This window comes from Opisthorchis viverrini (genome assembly GCF_000715545.1).
Source record: "Opisthorchis viverrini unplaced genomic scaffold opera_v5_48, whole genome shotgun sequence".
NCBI classification, from domain to species: domain Eukaryota; kingdom Metazoa; phylum Platyhelminthes; class Trematoda; order Opisthorchiida; family Opisthorchiidae; genus Opisthorchis; species Opisthorchis viverrini.
Genome location: NW_008751704.1, coordinates 939,624 through 957,703, shown reverse-complemented (window position 1 = coordinate 957,703; position 18,080 = coordinate 939,624). Strand labels below are relative to the sequence as shown.

At 43.3% G+C, this 18,080-nt stretch overlaps 1 protein-coding gene across 1 annotated transcript in view; it reads left to right on the top strand.

The window, feature by feature from the left end:
- Nucleotides 1-18,080, top strand: part of T265_13232 (hypothetical protein) — a gene marked incomplete at both ends in the record, with an annotated part of 30,264 nt that overhangs the window by 6,160 nt on the left and 6,024 nt on the right. Inside the window, 9 exons of the mRNA XM_009167882.1 lie at nt 834-1,002; nt 1,676-1,728; nt 2,724-2,795; nt 5,383-5,454; nt 8,652-8,732; nt 11,323-11,400; nt 14,355-14,399; nt 16,508-16,585; nt 17,956-18,003. Coding sequence (XP_009166146.1) covers nt 834-1,002; nt 1,676-1,728; nt 2,724-2,795; nt 5,383-5,454; nt 8,652-8,732; nt 11,323-11,400; nt 14,355-14,399; nt 16,508-16,585; nt 17,956-18,003 — 696 coding nt within the window. The remainder of the gene's footprint in view (nt 1-833; nt 1,003-1,675; nt 1,729-2,723; nt 2,796-5,382; nt 5,455-8,651; nt 8,733-11,322; nt 11,401-14,354; nt 14,400-16,507; nt 16,586-17,955; nt 18,004-18,080) is intronic.

Here is an 18,080-nt window from a genome sequence, read left to right as displayed (position 1 = left end):
AGAACCTGGAGTTGGATTTATTGAAGTGTGCTACCAACGCAATATTGATGGTTTATATAACATTAGGCTAGACAATCCTCACATACTTGTTCGACCAACACTCTGGTCTGGTTCCTTCCACAGGGATAAGACACAAGAAATAAGGAAACAAACTATGAAGAATTAAGAACCCTTTACCTTTAGTGCACCAAGAGGTTTTCCGCTAAACTTTGAACTTCTACCACTTATAAGTGGTGTTGTATGCAAGAACACAACCTTTCCTCTTGTGATGTTTAGATCTTGCTTCTCAGAGTTTGCCCAGATTGCTGATGTGGGATCACGAAACATTAGTATCTTGTACCGAGAGAATGTCTACCTCAGCGCAGATAATGACGTTTATTCTAATACGGAGGGCGAACGGGCCTCAAGGTTGTATAGAGGTTGATAACGTGCCGAAATATTGGCAGCTCGGATGAGTTTATGCGCGCACTCGCACTAATGGAAACGTTTGCAAGCCAATTGCCAAGGTCGGCGAACAGATCAACAGCTGTTAGCTAACCTGGGAACTATGGCCGAGAACGTTTCGTTACCAATCGAAATGATACCACCAGTGGTCATAGTTTAATGGAGTGACGTGACAGGTTTTTCTCTGTCAACTTGGTTGTTACAAAGGCACACTAGGGCACCATCTCAACGACAGAGGTTCCACTCGATCCTGCCAACCGCCCGAGATAGCAGGACCTTCGATAACAAGTCTGCTTAAGTGTTAAAATCAAAAAGGTCAGATTCGTGAAAGTAACCTTAGATTCCCAGGAACCTACTGAGGCGCTGAATCTCCACCAAAATCTCAATAGGAAAGCCGGGAGGCGTGCAGGTTCGTCAATCATTCAATCAATTCAGCAGAAACCGAACCACACAAGCACGACCGAACATGATCAGCGTTCAGGCACTTCATAGAAGCACGATCTATGTTGAAGTGTGTTCACTAGATGACTATCAGACAGCCTGGATCAATGTCAAAAAGTGCTCTTTAAATAGCGTGGGGCCGTTGCAACTTTTGCACTCGCACGCACTTGTCTGTTGCAATAAAGCTGCTGTTGTGTTCATTGCCGGTCAGTTTTTTCTGGCACCAGGCACCTGAGCGGGAAGAGCAGTTAGATATAACAATTGGTATATCTGAAAAACATTTGGAATCATGTATACACGGTTTATCCTTCATTTTCATTGATTAGAACATGCACTTGCACCAAACTGCATTCGTTTTCTGAAAAAAATTAAACAACAGTTTTATTGTTCCAAATGTTTTGAATCGGTAATGTCCACAAACATCAAATAATTCAATTGAGTAAATACCAGTTAACCGATTGTCACTGTCTTCAGTGCCTGGCTGTCGGACCTCTCCCCAATTTTTCAGTGACCGTATCTATAGCAATCGGAACCAGTTTACTCTTGCTTGTTGCGTTGTTTATAAGTGACAAGCTGAATTGAACTGAAATGAGAAACGTTCGAGCAGAAATATGGGAACGAAAATATCTTCAGCCGTAATGGCTACTGAATAAAAAGCCATGGTTTTCCATCATTCGCCCTCCATGGTTTGTACAAAGAAATGTCTTGTGCACTTGGGAGTACCATTTATTAACCCTAATCCCACGTATTCGCTTACCTTCGTTTTGGCTTCACTCTTACCAGGTCAAAGCGAAGCGTCCTCCATTCCCCCTGATTCTGCTTCATGGACAGTATTCGTGCAAGGTGAGTGTTGTTACCTAATGGTGAGTGTTGTTTCCTAATGGTTTCGTGTAGCGCCTTCACCAGAATGGTTGACTGTGTATCAAGTTAACTGCAAGGTTTTCGTACAGACTGCGGTGAAAAATCGATTTCTACGTATGTTCCACACTTTTCACCAGTGGTGTGTATGCGCATGTGCAAGCACCTCATACAATGTTATGGTAGCTGGTGTGTAATTTAATACCGACTTGCAAACTTACGAAGAACGAAGTCTAAATTGAACGGGCGACGACCAGACTTGACAGTGCACATCGTGCATGCCCTGACCAAGTACGGATCCCACTATCCGAATCGCAGAACAGTGGTGCATGTAATCGTGTCAAAGAGAATAAGTTAAGTGTAAGGAACACGAACCTTCCGAAATCTGGTCTTGAATGACTTTCTGTGAGGTACTTTGCTGAGGAAGAGCAAAATTTTGACCCCTGTTTGAGTGTTGTTTCTCGCCGAAAGAACGTTTTTATGGGGGATCGAGCAAAGTTCAACGAACTGATCAACAGCCACCCGATCGATTACCAATTTATTCTTTGAGATGTATGCAGAGCACTTGCTGGTCACCAAACTTGTATCGTAAGAACCCCAAGTCTCTATCATCCACACAACACGATGATTAATATACATATATATATATATATATACATTTATATGTATTTATAATAATGTATTCACGAGAGGCACACTTAAATCCTAACTGAATCTCTCGTTCATGATGATCTTCAAGGGAATGTGCCACCTAAAGACCGTTCCATGTTTCATCTGGTAACGTATTTAAAACAGCACAGGTTCATCATTGAGTGTAGGTCAGTACTTATTGGGCGCGATAACGGTGGACCTAGTTGGAGGTTAGAAACGTGTCCACAGAGGCGTGCTGTCTCACAGGCCTCCCACATCAGTGTAATTTAATGCCCAAGGAACATTTTGCTGTGATTGACCGCTACTTGTCTGTGCTTCATTTTCGTCAGAAAACTATCCGGAACTCGGAGGTTGGAAAGATGCACCCCTAGACGTGCAGTACGTGTGTGAAAGTCATATATGTAAGTCTTATTGGCTAATCTACGGTATTCCTGGAATAATCCGGTTGGAGCTTTTTTTGTTTCCTGTCGTACAATATGGATAAATAATGTGATCACTTTTATTTCACATTGCGCGTCCGTCAATGAGTTCCGTCAACCGCCGTGTGTGTTCAAGAAGTAACCGGGATAACCAATTCCGAAATTTGTTTCAATTACGAGAGGGTGAGAGTTGTTCACGATTTGGTCGCCCATAGTGGAAGTCATTTGTTGCGCACATAAAACAGGTGACTGGTGGTAATGCGGAATCCAAGTGAATCCCACCTGGATCGCTGGTTTCCAACCGAATTTTCAAGAATCACACAAGAATCGTACAACAATCATGTCATGTTTCCGTCGGGACGACATTCAGGAATTTCAGCATTATTCCTCACATAGAACTACTGGTAAGGTTGTTGAAACGACTTCTACCGCTGGGTCCGTCCTTTCCGGAACTCACCAGTGGGATCCAGTTTCCATAAATGCTACCTCCTAAATGAACATGCGTTGTGTCCAAGTGGATTCGTGGATCTGAGTGGATTCTCATATGCAAACTAGGCTTCTGCCATTTACTATTTAACATATGGGTTGGAAGGGTCTTACCACTTCATAACCGGAAGTGCTTTCCAACAATGACCAACATATGGATTGATTAAGACGGAATACAGCATAACCGTTAGTTACAGATGCTGGAAGTTGGTTCCTCTTATCTAAAGAAAGTGAAGGTTGTGATATGGTCAATCAAAAGTTGCCCTAACAGATCATTGTTTGGTGTACGTAAAACCGAATTTCCAGACAGCAGTTGGATTTAGTCTGGAGGAAAGGGATTTAATACGGATGAAAATTTGTTATATCAGAATCAGATTGAATATCACTGAGCAGTTTTTGCTGGGGTCAACTCATTCGTTCTTTTTCGGAAAATTTCAGTGGATCCAAGATATAGTGGAAAATCATGCATATGATATGATAAACAGAGAATTTCGGTCGTCATCAAAGTGCCAACATGTGCTCATTTTTTAGTTAAAAAACTCGAACTAGTCCCCCCAGACAATTTAATTGGGATTCGAACAAAACACGTTACGAATGAAAAACTCAGAGCTAAACCCGTATCGCTTGTAGTGGGTCATACGGAGTTCTAGATTGTGTGGTACCGGTGCCATCCATCCACGTGTCCTGCAACGCAATTCAAGCAGGTGCGTTGTATTCGAAATGAACTAGTGTCGAGTACCGCTAGACAGGTCCGTAATGTGTAGCCTCATACCACAAGAGGTTCTCAGCCTGGATCATAATAAACTACCAAATTCCGCACGGCTACAGCGACTACTTTAGAGTTGTGCGTTCAGGCCCCAGTTGCGAGTTTTGCTTCATCTACCCCGATTATCTCCGGTCCAGTTTCGGATTACATAAAGCAAGTAGTTGAGCTTGAATAGTCGGAATTCCAGGCTTCAAAACATAAAAGAATTATGTTCCGGAAAGTAAAGAGTTAATTTTCGTCAACCGAACAATTACAGAGTCATGTTAAGCCCACGGTTCCCACTAGTAACGCACATCTGCCTTGGTTAAACAGGAATTCGTTCAAAACTCATGAGAATTGGATTGTAGATGCTGGGGTTCTCCTCGAAAATACTATGGTTACCTGAAAAATCATTTGTCGCCCTGAAATTTGGATAGTTACTGACGTCTCGGAATCAACGAATAACAGTAGCTAATAAGTTGCCGTAGTAAGAGAGGCAAACCTGAACACAGCTCCCAGTGGTTACACGCGTTTTCACCTTGTTGAGTGTGGTTCAGTCAGCCGTATCTGAATGGGAGACGTTCATTACGTTTACAAGATAGTTGCAGTGGTAAACATGCGACACCAGGTTTTATTTCATTTTGCTTTCTTGGCGGCCATATTTGGACCACGGAAGACAAACCTACAAAATTATCACTACCATCTTTTGAAGCACAAAATTCGTGTTGTGCTACCGGCAACCGTAAGCTGCATGAAAGCCTCATGGTGAGAAAATTTACAAGAGAGAGGTTGCTAGCTCGTTAAAGATATTTTTGACTGCTCAGACCCCCAGGATCCGTCAGAAAATCTTGACAAAGCATTCTCAGTGGTTAAACAGAGTACGCATGTTTTGCGTGAATCTGAAAGTTGCAACAGAAAGCGGCAGCGGACGAGTACGTGATCGGTGTCCACAGAGGTATTTCGAGGGAAACAGCATGCGGTGATCGGCCCTCTCCATTGGCGACTAAGGTCAAAGTGGTCAATTTAGATCTGGGGCTGGCCGCTGGTTTAGAACCGCGGGACAAAAGGATTTCCAGTTTCAGCACCGCAAAGAAGCACTATGTACGCAGTGTACACCTGCAGTGGGCGCTGTCCGTTTTCGGTACACCGCGTCACATTAGACCAAATCCGAACTGCGCTAGGATTAGTATCATTGGTGGGAGACTCAGCGGGCTGGGGTTCGAATAAGCGAATACTCCCACCCACCTTTTACCGAGGATAATACATTAAAACATAACAACACGAACTCACTGCCAGTTTAATGTGACCTCTCACGTTCTGTGCGTATTCATATTTTAGATAAACGAGGAAGTCCGGAGCGATGGCCGCCATTTCCTGATAAGGGGAAAGAACTTTGTGAAGCCTATGATTGTGAGTGTGCTCCTGTTTTGAGCTTCTCAACGCCAGCTAGCTTGAACGATTGCTAACATACTTTTCGCTTATGTGTCCTGCAAATAAGAATGGCGGTATTTACCAGTTATGCTGTAAAGAAGCAACTGCAAGAAAACACAGCTATGTTACTACCTTTCATTTATCATTCACAGGTGACGATCTACGTATCAAGAAACTCGCTACATCGGGGGCTTTGCCGATTCGTATGGATTTATGTACTGAGTTTGTTCAACTAATTAACCGAAAAGTAGCAGGGCATTGGAGTCATGAGTACTCCGATCTTGTTTTAGAATACCGAATAGTAGCCACCCTAGATATCCGGATTTCTTCAGGATTTGGTTCATCTTAATATTTTCAGGCGTGCAGAACTCCTATAGCGTCTCCTCCGATTTCTGAATTCTGATAGACTGTCATTCCAGTTTTTGATTTTTCCACCTCCATGCTCTTCGGTGCCCTAGACTGACAGTTTTTGTGTGAGACATAACAGTTCCTTATTGAGCAAGCTCGGTTGGTCGCACATGTTAGTCGAGGAGTTTGACTCAAGGCCCATGGGCCCAGTTGAACAATGAGGCTGGACCTGTCCTTCGAGACTCATCTTGTATCGTTACCCGAATAGTTACGAAACAAAATCGTCATGTTTACAAACTCGATGGCTCTAGTTTTCTACGCGCAACTCTAGTTTACTGTCTGACTCAAGTTTAAAAGTGCACGTAAGTGAAGCAATGGGAAAGTGCAGTCTAACCTGGGTAGGAGACATCAGTGGGCCTGAAAGTAATCTTCATCTGGCGTCAAGAAACGGCAGTTGGCTTCCGGTGCAGAGTTAACAGCAAGATGGTAGCTCAAACTCCCACATCATAGTTTAACTAAACTTCATGTGTACACCGGTGGTTGACTGCCTATGCGTCTCTGTTGCCGAACAGCTAAAAGCACGTTATAACCTTCTCTTTTTAGGAATTTCTCAGCATTTTATGGGATTTTTAAACAAAAGATTCTTCCGACGGCCAAACAGGATTCTTGGTGTGATTCGACGAAAATTTGGAGATCTGAAAGCACGATGATTTACGGGTCTGAAATGCCTCATGATTCCCTTTACATCTAGCGAATAAGTGAAGTGTAAAAAATGTACATTTGCAAATACCCTTGAGTTTCCTTGGTAATTAGTGCACTACCCGTTGGTAGCTGTACATCGTCTTTGCCTATTTCACCTATTATGCACCGTAAACTGTGAGAAATTGGTTTAGTAACGTCAAACTGATGTAATGTAACCGTATCATTTTTGTATCATTTAGTAAAGCCAAATTTAGTTGTTTTTGGAGTATAAAGCGTTAGATATTACCTCTACTTCCCACGTTTGTTGTCCACGTTAGTCGTGTTAGGGTGTATGGACTTCGGTCGTTCTACACACTCCTGACGTTAAAACGTATCGACATTTTTGAATGATAAAAGTTATGGGATTATTGCGATATCCCGGCAGGGGCCTTGAAATACGCCGATGAAAACGTGAAGATGGCTTGATGTAACTCTAAGATGTTTTACCTGAGCATGACATCGGAGGTTGAACATGCGTTGGAATATTTGAAGTTCACGAGGCGTCACTCAAGAATTTCTAGCGACACCGCAGGATTCTTATCGAGTCATGTCACTACTTTTCATTGAAGTATGATGAAAAATATCAGGGCCCCTTAAGGCGAATTTGGAAGGTGTTTGCCCTACGGATATCCAGTATTACGGTCCGTTCCACGAAGGTGCACTTTTTTGTTTCACTTAGGTCATCTCTAGCAAAATTGCAGGTGGTTATATGTAATGCATACATAGTGGTCTTTATGGGCCTACGTGCTATAAAAGTGACAAGAAATATTACGAAAATCACTCCATGGGAGATAGTTTGAAGGTCAGAGGCATTTCTGACGACTTGAATGTTCGGGATGCATGATGATTGCCCAAGTTAAATACCGCGCTGAAAGGGAACCCCAGAACGTTTGGTGTGGTATTCAGCTCAACTGTCACCTTTTTGCTATTGGGTTTCAAAATTACACGCCTTCACTGTTAAGGTATTCTGTTCTGTGTGACGAAACACATTTTAGAATCGGCAGACCATACATACGCTGGATAATAGAGAGAGAGCGAGTGATGAAACCTAGAAACGGTTGTGTGCAGTGTGCTTCTGAATCTTCCCTCCATGTATAAGTTTGCCAAGTGCAGGTGCGGAACGGGCGGACGCAGAGGGCTCCACCACATACATCGCGTTTGCGGCATGTGCTCAAATTCACCACGACATTCAATAACTGCATGATATACGATATGGCAGTAGTGAGCAGATATACCAGAAGGCGTATATAAGGCACCAAACTCCACATGACTGTCAAGTATCCTTCCACTGAGGATGATTCTCCTATCAAAACTGCTTGAGTTTTCCCTCAAAGCCAATATAAAGATTATTAATTGAAGAATCACTTGACGTGGCTCATTTGCGCTAGCCTACAGAAACCATCCATCAATCTACACCCGTCTTTGCAAAACTGGATGTGATGGTGCTAGCTCGTTTCGTTTGGCGGCTCAGGTTCAGAAGATAATCCTAATGGGTTAATGTGCAACCTTGTCAATGAGCTCCAAAGTATCAGTCTCTATCTAACAGCGTGGAGTAAGTTAATCACCACTGATACGGAGACTGGAACAGAATGAGACGCACCTTTGGAAACACCGTCACTGATACGAATAGGGACGGAGTCAGTCAGCCTATGAGAGAGAGAGTAAGGGCTGAGATTACGTTCCCAAATTTCAAAAGCTATCATTCCGGTAACCGGTGACCAGACAGCTCGGATATTTCCCTCTTCATTTCAAAAACGGGGGGAAACCAGCTTTACTGAGTTTCAGAAAGTACTTAGCTGGGTTATTTTTCTCAATTAGGGGAAACTGTTGTCACTCGTTTTCATTTTGTAGGGACGGTGAAAGAACCGCTAGCTGACTGTCGAAGATTTTTGTTACTGGGTGAAATGCATTAGGCTCATGTCATCGGTTATCGGTACATTTCCCGTGGTAGTCTCTGCCGAGAAACGACTTGTATTAGAGTGTTGTGTTGGTATAGAGTCCTACTGCCCTACGCTATGGAACATTCACCATCTGATGCTTAAAGTTGATCGAACCGACCTCCTTTATTTACTTACAACTTCCTACAGCTTATGTTAAACGTTATGGAAGTATATCAACAGTAGAGGACGATATTTTTGAGTCGGACGGCTGGTGGAAAACCCTTCAAGGTAAGCTTACCAATGTGACTTTATCATTAACAAGAAGACTACAGTTATTGAATCGGTAGATTGGTTAAACCGCGGAGGTGAGAAAAGGTGTTAGATTAACTTTCCAAATTGGAAACATTTCACCTTGGGTTCCGAGGAAGATGAACTCGGACACTCAGCAAACCACTTTACAGTTCAGCGAAAAAAACTTGAACAAATTCATCGCGACAGCGGTTTTTGCGTGCCTTAATTTGCAGAGCACTTTAGGGCGACCTATGAAAATAAATCCACGGAGTGAGCTAAAATGTGCGCAAGGTTCCTGTGCGGCACTGCTAGTAAACTTATCTTTCCTTACAAAGTAACACTATTCGGAGGACGTCAAAATAGTTTTTATCTTGGAGAAATTGGTTCCTTAGTATTTCACATGGAAGACTGTTCTGTGAGAACAGCCTAATATGCAACATGGGAGCTTGCAATGTCATCTGTGATCACTGGTGTTGTCTTTTTTCTTGCGCTTTTGAAACATTACATGACTGCACCCCAGGCACTTGTTATCATCGTCACCATATCATCGACAGTGGTCCACGAGTAACAGCCATATGACGGTGGGAGATTGCCATTGCGGAGAGTGGAAGAGCTATAGGATAAACGTATCTAGGATTGACCCATTGTCCTCTGCAAACCGCACTTGACCTGAGCCCTCCAAAACACAACAGAAAAGTTTAGCTGGACAGTCCGTCTATGAAGTGACAGCATGCTCACTATTGAGGTGGGTTGCATATCAGGCCATTTAGGGTCACGTACATGGAGAATCATGTAGACCAAAACCAGGATGGATCAAAGATAATACAGCACTCCGTTTCTCGCTCGTTAATTTCTATTTTGGATGCGACTTTGTGACTTGCCACTCACAAGTCTTTCACCAACAGGAGCTCGGTAATCCAAGCAGTGCGGTAGGTCTGGGTAGGACTGGGTCTGAATAGAGTGAAGACTTAAAGAAGAAACACTGGTCCATATGAGCGTTGCGACTACATAAAGATATGAAAATTACAGACAGGGACATAGGGTGGAAGAATTTGCAACGGCTGAATGCTTTAATGCATTTGACTAGATATCATAATATCATTACACTATCACATCATTTACTCAGGTGGAAGCAAGTGGCTGGATGACTTTTCTGCGACCACTTCTGGATATTCTGAGAATGATTCGATATCTTGATACCACGGGTACATCACTGCCTGATGCTGACTACGTGGTTATGAATCTGTACTGCTGAGTCGTAGCACCAGTGCGACCCATTGTTGTGCGATAGTGCAGTTGAGTCACGCTGACCACGATGCTGAAAACAACTCTTACATATTCCGATAAGCTAGATAATCGCGTGGGCCATCGACACCGCTTTTGATTATCTGATAGTAAAGCAGCAAAATAATGAATACAAGATATCGCGTTTCCGCCAAGGCCGTCCAAATGTATCGAGATGGTTTGTAAATTGACGCGTGGCAAACCACACGGAGCTACTTCATCCACCATGGCTCCTAGATCTGCGAAAACTCTTCTGTGTTAGGATATCCTAAGACTTGACCTGGCACGAACATGTTGAAAAAGCTTCCTCACAATTCGACGACTTCCCCGGGACACTGGATATTTGGTGACCTGAATTTTCACACTGCACACTGCTTTGATGGTATGTAGCTTTCGCTTGTCGTTTTCAGCGGAAAAAAGAGTACATGATAATCTGACCGTTGGAAACAGTCGTGTCTGAAAATGTGCCAGTATTAACGAATGGAGGAAATTCTTCGTGCTTGTACGTGTTGCATTGGTTCTTCGCATTAACTATGGTAACAACTTCGTCTATCCGTCAAAATAGGTGAACAGGGCAAATGTGAGAGTTCTGAGTTCGTGTGATTTAATTGTGCTCACACACAATTTAAAACAATGTGATTAAGTTTGCACAATCGATCTGAAAATCCGCAATGGATTGGAAGCACGGACCTATCGGTCGGGGACTCACATGTTACATTCTGGGTCTATCCAGGTCCGTTCGAGGAAACCCACTCTGTCTAGCACGGACGTATTTACTGATGGTATTGTGAGGTGATTTGGTAATTTTCAATTGAAATTTCGTCCACTGTATGCTTACGAGCTGGGGGCACCATGCGACTGTTTCATTCTCACTGCGAATCTTCTCCACTGCACCCCTCACGAGACCCAGAGTGACGATCACGCAACCCTTCGACCAGGGGTATAATACATTACCGCTTGGCCACGCTTATCGCTTGGCACTTTAAGCCCTATATAGTTTGTTTCCGCAATAGAGGTTGCCGAAACATTGATTTTACACAGGCCTCAGCTTAAAAACTACACAAGAATTCTAAGCAAATCAGGCTGGGATTCTTTTGAACGCGGAGTGTATTCATTTACTCAATAAATAATGCAGTTCTCAACGCAGTCCCTGTTATGTTCAACTTATTCTGTTTTGTGAATTATGAAACCCACCTTTTTATTACTACTGAGCGAAAAATCTGTCAGAGAATGTTATTCATTTAACAAGTAACATGTATGTATTCGAATACTCCATTAATTGAAATCCCTATCTGTTTTACAGAAAATTATCCGATGTATAGAGGCAACCATCTGTTCGAAGAGGGAGGGTTTACTGCTTGGGTTTGTAGGAACGAAAAACGTAAGTCTTATAACACACAATAAGGATTTGGTTGAAGTGAGTGCTCTACATATGGACGATGTATAGTACGATCATGAACATGTGAACAGCTAAATGTGTTTTTAAGCGGGTCGCACTACACATAAGAGCTCTACTTACACTACATTCTATCACAAGTACCTATCTGTGAGCACTGGAGAAAGTGATGCTCCGGAAGACACAAATAATCCACAACTATTAAGAAAGTGCCCCAGTGGGTTTCAAGCGTCTGTGGTGCTACCTGACCGAGAAACCCTGACAGGCGATGGCACAACCGAGAAATGTTACTGGGTCGTAATTGGAGCATACCACTCAGATCACTCAGGCGTGAATATATTCATCTGTTCAAATGTGAAAATGCAGATGCGTCCAGTGTGCGCTGCTGGAATAGCGAAAGCACTCTCGCCCAGCATTCCAAATGTACGGCTTTCGAGCCCCGGCATGTCCAAGGATAGGATGCACTGCTGATGAGCCCCAATAAGAGTGAAACTTGAGTCCAGTGCCTTCTTCCTTTAGTGTGGAGTCATCAGAATGACTGCGTCAGAATAAGAGGACCACAGTCCAAGCAGAGGTGATTTGAGCGTGCATCCCACAGGTCCCGCAACTACTCACAGATACTTTGAAATTTAGCCTGATTATGTGGCTGAATAAGGGGCGAGTAAGTAGCCCGATTAATTGTGGAATTTTTAAGAGAGCTCTATCAGTGCTTTTGTACTGTTCCTTTAATCTGTTCGTCCACGGTTAGTGTGAAGTCTATGGTCCATGAAGACTGTTCTGGATGAGACGAGGAAATCTCCACTAAAATTCCAGAGTCCTCTCACATTACCAGGAGTGACTACGCTAATCGTCTAAGCTGCCCAATTAACAGATGCCTGCGCTTCATTTTCATGATATCCAAATGGGTTAGATTTGTATCTTGTTGTTATTCTAGCGGCCGTCCTGAGCAGGCCTGCTGTACCGTCCTGACTGATGCGTGTCTTGCGTCGCAGGTTAGTTGAGCAATGCTCCATTGTGAACTTACAGCCTTGGCTGGAGAGATCATATAACACTCTGAGCCTCGTGTTTTGTTAGCAACGAAAACAACTGACACTTTAGCTCACTCAATAAGTCAGCGAATCAGGCAAGCAAGCTTTATCAACTGTATTCCAATATTCCACAGTCGCAATAATGTGAAACTCAGTCAGTAGGTGGGCCATTGTCAGTGTGCATTAGAGGCAGATGAATGTGAGGCATTACCTGGATATGATGGATGCTCACAAATAAACTGCTGGATCCATTCAAGTCCCCTCACATTCGTATATATTTGTCATTCTACACTCGTTCCACTTCACCGAAAAGATTTTGTGACAAAAGAAATGGTGAGTGACTCGTTCACAATAGGTTTCGGTCAAGCGGATTTGGTGCTATCTACCTTATTGTCCTGTATCTTTGTAGCCACAGAGGTCCTCTCCATCCACCACCTAAAACGACCTTCAATATACACGAACAAGCTGTTTCTTGCTCATACCTAGAACACAGCTCAGCAAAAGGACCAACCGCAATCGCGAGCGCTGCAATCAGAACCTAGGGACATCATTCTGACCCACGGGCACCACTCATGTGAAGCTCGGCTTAGAGTTAGCTACACAGTGGGTCGACTAGGTGGTCTTGGAAAAGGTCGGAATCTTTTCAAGATGTAGCTTAGCGTTTTGGCCGTTCTTTGTGTACCGAACCAAAATCCAACAACGTACGTAGGGTAGACGAGTGCCAAAGCTGATAACGTCGCAAATTTGAATGTTTCAACTAAGATGGAAGCAGAAGAATTCGAGAAATACGAGCGTCCTTATAAGAGCATTTTGTACACAATAATGGGCGAGTAAATGGTAAATAGAAAGCCGTGACTTCACAACCCAGCCAAGCTTGAACTACAGACATCACAGATTAACCTAGGTATACGAACACAGGCAAGGAATGAGGAATGTCCCAAGCAGGAGCTCCTTGGAGATGTCTTGCTGCGTGATAGAACAATGACTGACTACATCATGCTAAGTAAAGCCTCCTTAACCTTCGTTGAATTACGTTGGAGCACCTTCAAATCCTGATAAATATGATCACCACTCGTAGGAGATGCACTTGCTCACAAAATAAGGTCAGGGTGTGCTTGTGTGATTTCCACAGAATCTCTAGTTCCAGTTACTGTCATCTCTCTGGAACAGTGAACATTGCTGTACTCTGTGTGTCTTAAATTTTGGATGCGAAAACTTCCACATCAGGAAGAATCCAAACACTTGCTGGTCCGTAAAACGTTTTATATTATGCTAATTCGCGATATAGTCCCTCTCCCAAGAACTGGAAGCGGGTGAATCAGATTCACCTGCTTAACTGCACTGTTGTATTGTGGAGAAAGCATTAGTTAGAGTGTTGTTGGTCACGGGAAGCAGGGATGTAGGCGTAGTACTGTACTGGTGAACTGTTTCTCGTATTGATCGATAGAACGTTTTCGACTGACCAAGTCATATGACCATACTAAATCATTTTCCCCTAAAAGAAACAAATTCATTGCAATCAACAGATAACTGAGCTCGATTCGATCAAAATATCATTTCATTTGATATCAGACTTACACAGTCTGACCGACAAGTGCCTGTCAGCACGGAGCTTTTATTACGGCATTTATTCGTGAGTTCCCGATTCTGTAAGCTCCTTGCGTGCAATGACCAGCATCCATAGGACATACGATTTTGAGAAAATTTGCAAGCATGTAGAAGACAAGCAGGATGGTGGTTATCAGTTTTGTATCATTTGAGGACTCTTTGTCAAGAGTGGCCATTCCATAGCTGGCAGCCGTCGATTTTCGAAATCGACAGGAAAACTCTGTTTTGTCTTTTTGCTTAACCGAATCAAACAACACAATATTTTATTTATTATGTGATCGACTACTGCCTTCTATCTTTCAGTGCAAGGCAATGAGATCATTGGAGAACTCTGCACAGATTTTGAAGGTAGGTACTGTTATTAAAAATCCACTCGTTTCACGCGTGTCAAAAACCTTGGTTTATTCCTTCATTGTTCTCAATCGCCAACCTTCTCGGTTCAGTTGTTCACACATTCTTCCCACTCGCATGCTTTGCCACTTGATTGGGCGAACAATATGTTGGCTGGCCGATCAGCAGTGACATAGGACAATGCGAAAATTGCCCAGTCCGTTGTACTTTGTAGCAGTACCATGAAACGGATGATCTGAAGAGCGATTTACTCGCTCTGATATCGTACTTGGTATAATTTCAGCCACAACTTTAAGGCTACTCCATGGTTGATATCAATTTTTCTATTGCGTCATTTCATGGCGGTCGTGTGACCGCTTCGGCAAACGGCTGATGAACAGCTCACAATGGCTTGAAATGCTTACCTTCATCGGATCTTGGGCCATCTGTATCAAAAGTGTTACGATCAAGGAATTCATATTTATCGGTTTGGTTTATTCGAGCGCTCTAATCATCAACCAGGATAGTAAGCTTCGTGCACTTCTTTATCCTGAGAATTTTGGGGAATTTTCGAAAAATTCGTCCTGTACACCATCTGCACTGCATTTCGTCTGGATGTATGCAGAAATTAAGAACGGACTTTTGTTTTGTTATTGATTATGGATTCTAGCCAAAGAAACCAAATCGGTGGTTCTTCTGTGACTCCCGTTCGTATCACCGTACCAGCATTATGAAGATCACAAAGCGTCGGTGTTGGATCACTGGACATTCTGAAAGCGTAACAAAAGCTTAGTCTGCATACTGAAGGGCCATAATATGGCTGCTTAGAATGCACTATAATCGCCAATGTTTTGAGAGAAAAGGGTATGGGCGAAAGAGTTCTGTCAGCCAGTTCACCACACGACTGTTTGCTGAACACAATCCTAGGAATTAGTAGTGCATCATTGGAGGCAGCGTGTTATTATAGAGGAGGAGAGCAGTTGAGGCTGGCAGAACTAGACGAAAGGGATCGGCCATTGTTCCTAACCCGGTTGCGCGTAGTTCTGAGTCCTGATGCTGAACCCATCATATACGTTTAAACCCATTTCCAGCTCTTAACATGATTTAGATTTTCAGCAACTGACCGACGGTGGTCGTCGTAAGTGTTCAGTTTCCAGGATCAATGGGCCAACTACTTCTACTGGCAGACAATACCGCTAATTTCATAAATGAGGGAACGCTAGTTGTCTTGGCGGATTGCTTTAGTTCCTCCATATTTCTGTCACAAAGGGTGGTCCAAATTTCGCTTCAGACCATCCCTAAAAATACGGGGAATAGCTGCTGGTTGACATCAAAAACATTGTGCAGAGAGCCATTGGAATGATGGATGTTGCTGCTTTCTCTTACTTCAGCCAGCGAGGGTACGTTGTATTAAGCCCGCCTCTACAACAAGCACTGAATACGTCCTCATCACTAGTATTCCGATCACCATGGTGTCAGTGGATACTATTGTTCTATTTATGCCTTCCATCCACCATATGTTCTCGGAACTCCATCTAGTATGCGCATAAGGCAAACCGCAGTACATCGGGGGTGACCTCAATTGTTACGGGTGTGCCGTATTTTTGATCCCGGATAGTTCATTGAATATTCTTCCTTGTACTCAACAGGCAAAGGCAAGAGCTCAGTGTTTCCCTCAAAGTGCGAAATAACTACTTACTTCACTCACTTCACGCATGATTTTACACCTGCTTGCCAGTTTCAGCATGTTCCGTGCGCTCGTGGCTGTTTCCTGCACCCATTCTTCTGCAAGTGAAGGTGGCTACGTTTCCGTTTGTTTTTTCCTTTATCCTCCTCTTCCCCCTGGATCCAGTCAATTATGCACTCATTCTAGATTTACTGAAATGTCTTTTCTCGTATGAGTCACCTAGAAAGACATCACAGCTGTTTGTGTAATCTGAAACTACTGAAAAATATCAAAGATATGCTCTTTTACCTTACGTTGGACCTTTTAAATCCGGGCCGTCACAAAAGAGCTGTTGAGGCTTGAGGTTTTAACTTCTATATACTGTTCTTTGGTCAAGACAGGTGATTGCGCTTGTCTCATGTGCCTCGTTTTGTAACCCGATCTCTGTTTGTCACCTCAGAATATTTCAGTGGTCGAAGACAGCTGGCGACTGCAGAAACTTCGACTGCAGTAAACAGAACTGAGGCAACTGAATCAAGTAGGTTTGGTGCAATCAGAACAGAATGTAACTCTGCATTACATCAGTTATTCCGCGTGTAAACTTGAGGTTGTTTTCCGGCTAGCTTATTTATGGACGTGTTCTGAATTTGACTAGGTTTGGGAACCCTAGGTTCAGATTACTCGAATTATCATGAGACCATGTATTTCATGGTGTTCAGGATAACTCAGTGGTTAAGGCGCGAACTTACTGACCGGAAGGTCCATGGTTCCAATCCAATCCCGGCATCTAGACTACCCCTGTCTAGGCCTGGGCCACCCGGCTCTCGTTTCTCTCTCGGATAGCATAGCTACTAGGCACCGGAAATGTGCTACAGCTGAACGATTTTTCAATTGGCCCATGTGGCACAGAATATTAGATGGGCACAAACGACCACATTTTGATATAGATCATGCCGATATCACTTTTACACCGAAATGTCCTGGCATGAACGTTTCATTCAAGAAAATTTTCACTCTTGACCACGGGAGGAGTGGAACATTCGTTTTATGGGGGAATCTAGACACTGTGTCCATTGAGTTTGTATGGATGTCTACAGAATCACAGGTAAAAGAGGGACTGGACAGGACTTTGTTCACTCGAGTTTCATTGTAAGAGTCGATGTGGTCGGAGCTAAGGCGACGCAGAGCGAACCTCTTCGAGGGTCATGTAGGCTTTCGAAGTTTTATCGTCTCAGTTTTGTGACACGCAGCTCAGGAAGCTCATGTGAACTAACATGTGTTTCCCTATGTGGTCTCTCTATCCCCACATCACCTGGGTGTTGAGAAGTCTAGTCGTTATTCGTACGAGGACTATGACAACGATTCACAAACTGGCAGGGAACTATAAGTGGTTCGGGAGGGAGAAAAATTCACATGACTAGTGATTCTTCTGTCTAAAAAATCGTCACTCAAGGCCACAGTCGGCATGTGACCACGTGATGGAGGTGATGAAAGCCGAGTAGCACTATATCCCGTCTATCTGTGTGACAATTTGACATCCACTCGTGGCCGAATGGCGTAGTCTTTGATTTCTGTTCTGGAGATCGCAAGTTCGAATAGCCCTGGAGATTAGTGAGATATATAGAGAGAGACAGTGATACAGATACAGACATTGTTTCTCAACTTTCGGCATAGAGTGACTTCCAAGTACAGTACGAAATCTTCATGGAAAAATTCACAAATCTTGTCATTCCGTCAATGAACTAAGTTAGCTGGACAAAACTCAGTCTGACCTTCAATCATCCGCAAAAGTTTTGTGGTTGTTAGATTACGTTTTCTGGGTGATTGTGTGCAACCAATAATGTAGCAGTGAAATAGTTCATCTATAATACACTATGTATATATTCAACAATTGTTTTCTCCCTTCAGGTGACGACAATAAAACAATGCTGATGAGAATCTGCGAGGATTACTACGGTGAGCTGTTACTGCAGTAAGGTTAAATAGATGCATGACAAGCGTTAGTAGGGACAGAATAAACAAAACGGTCGCCT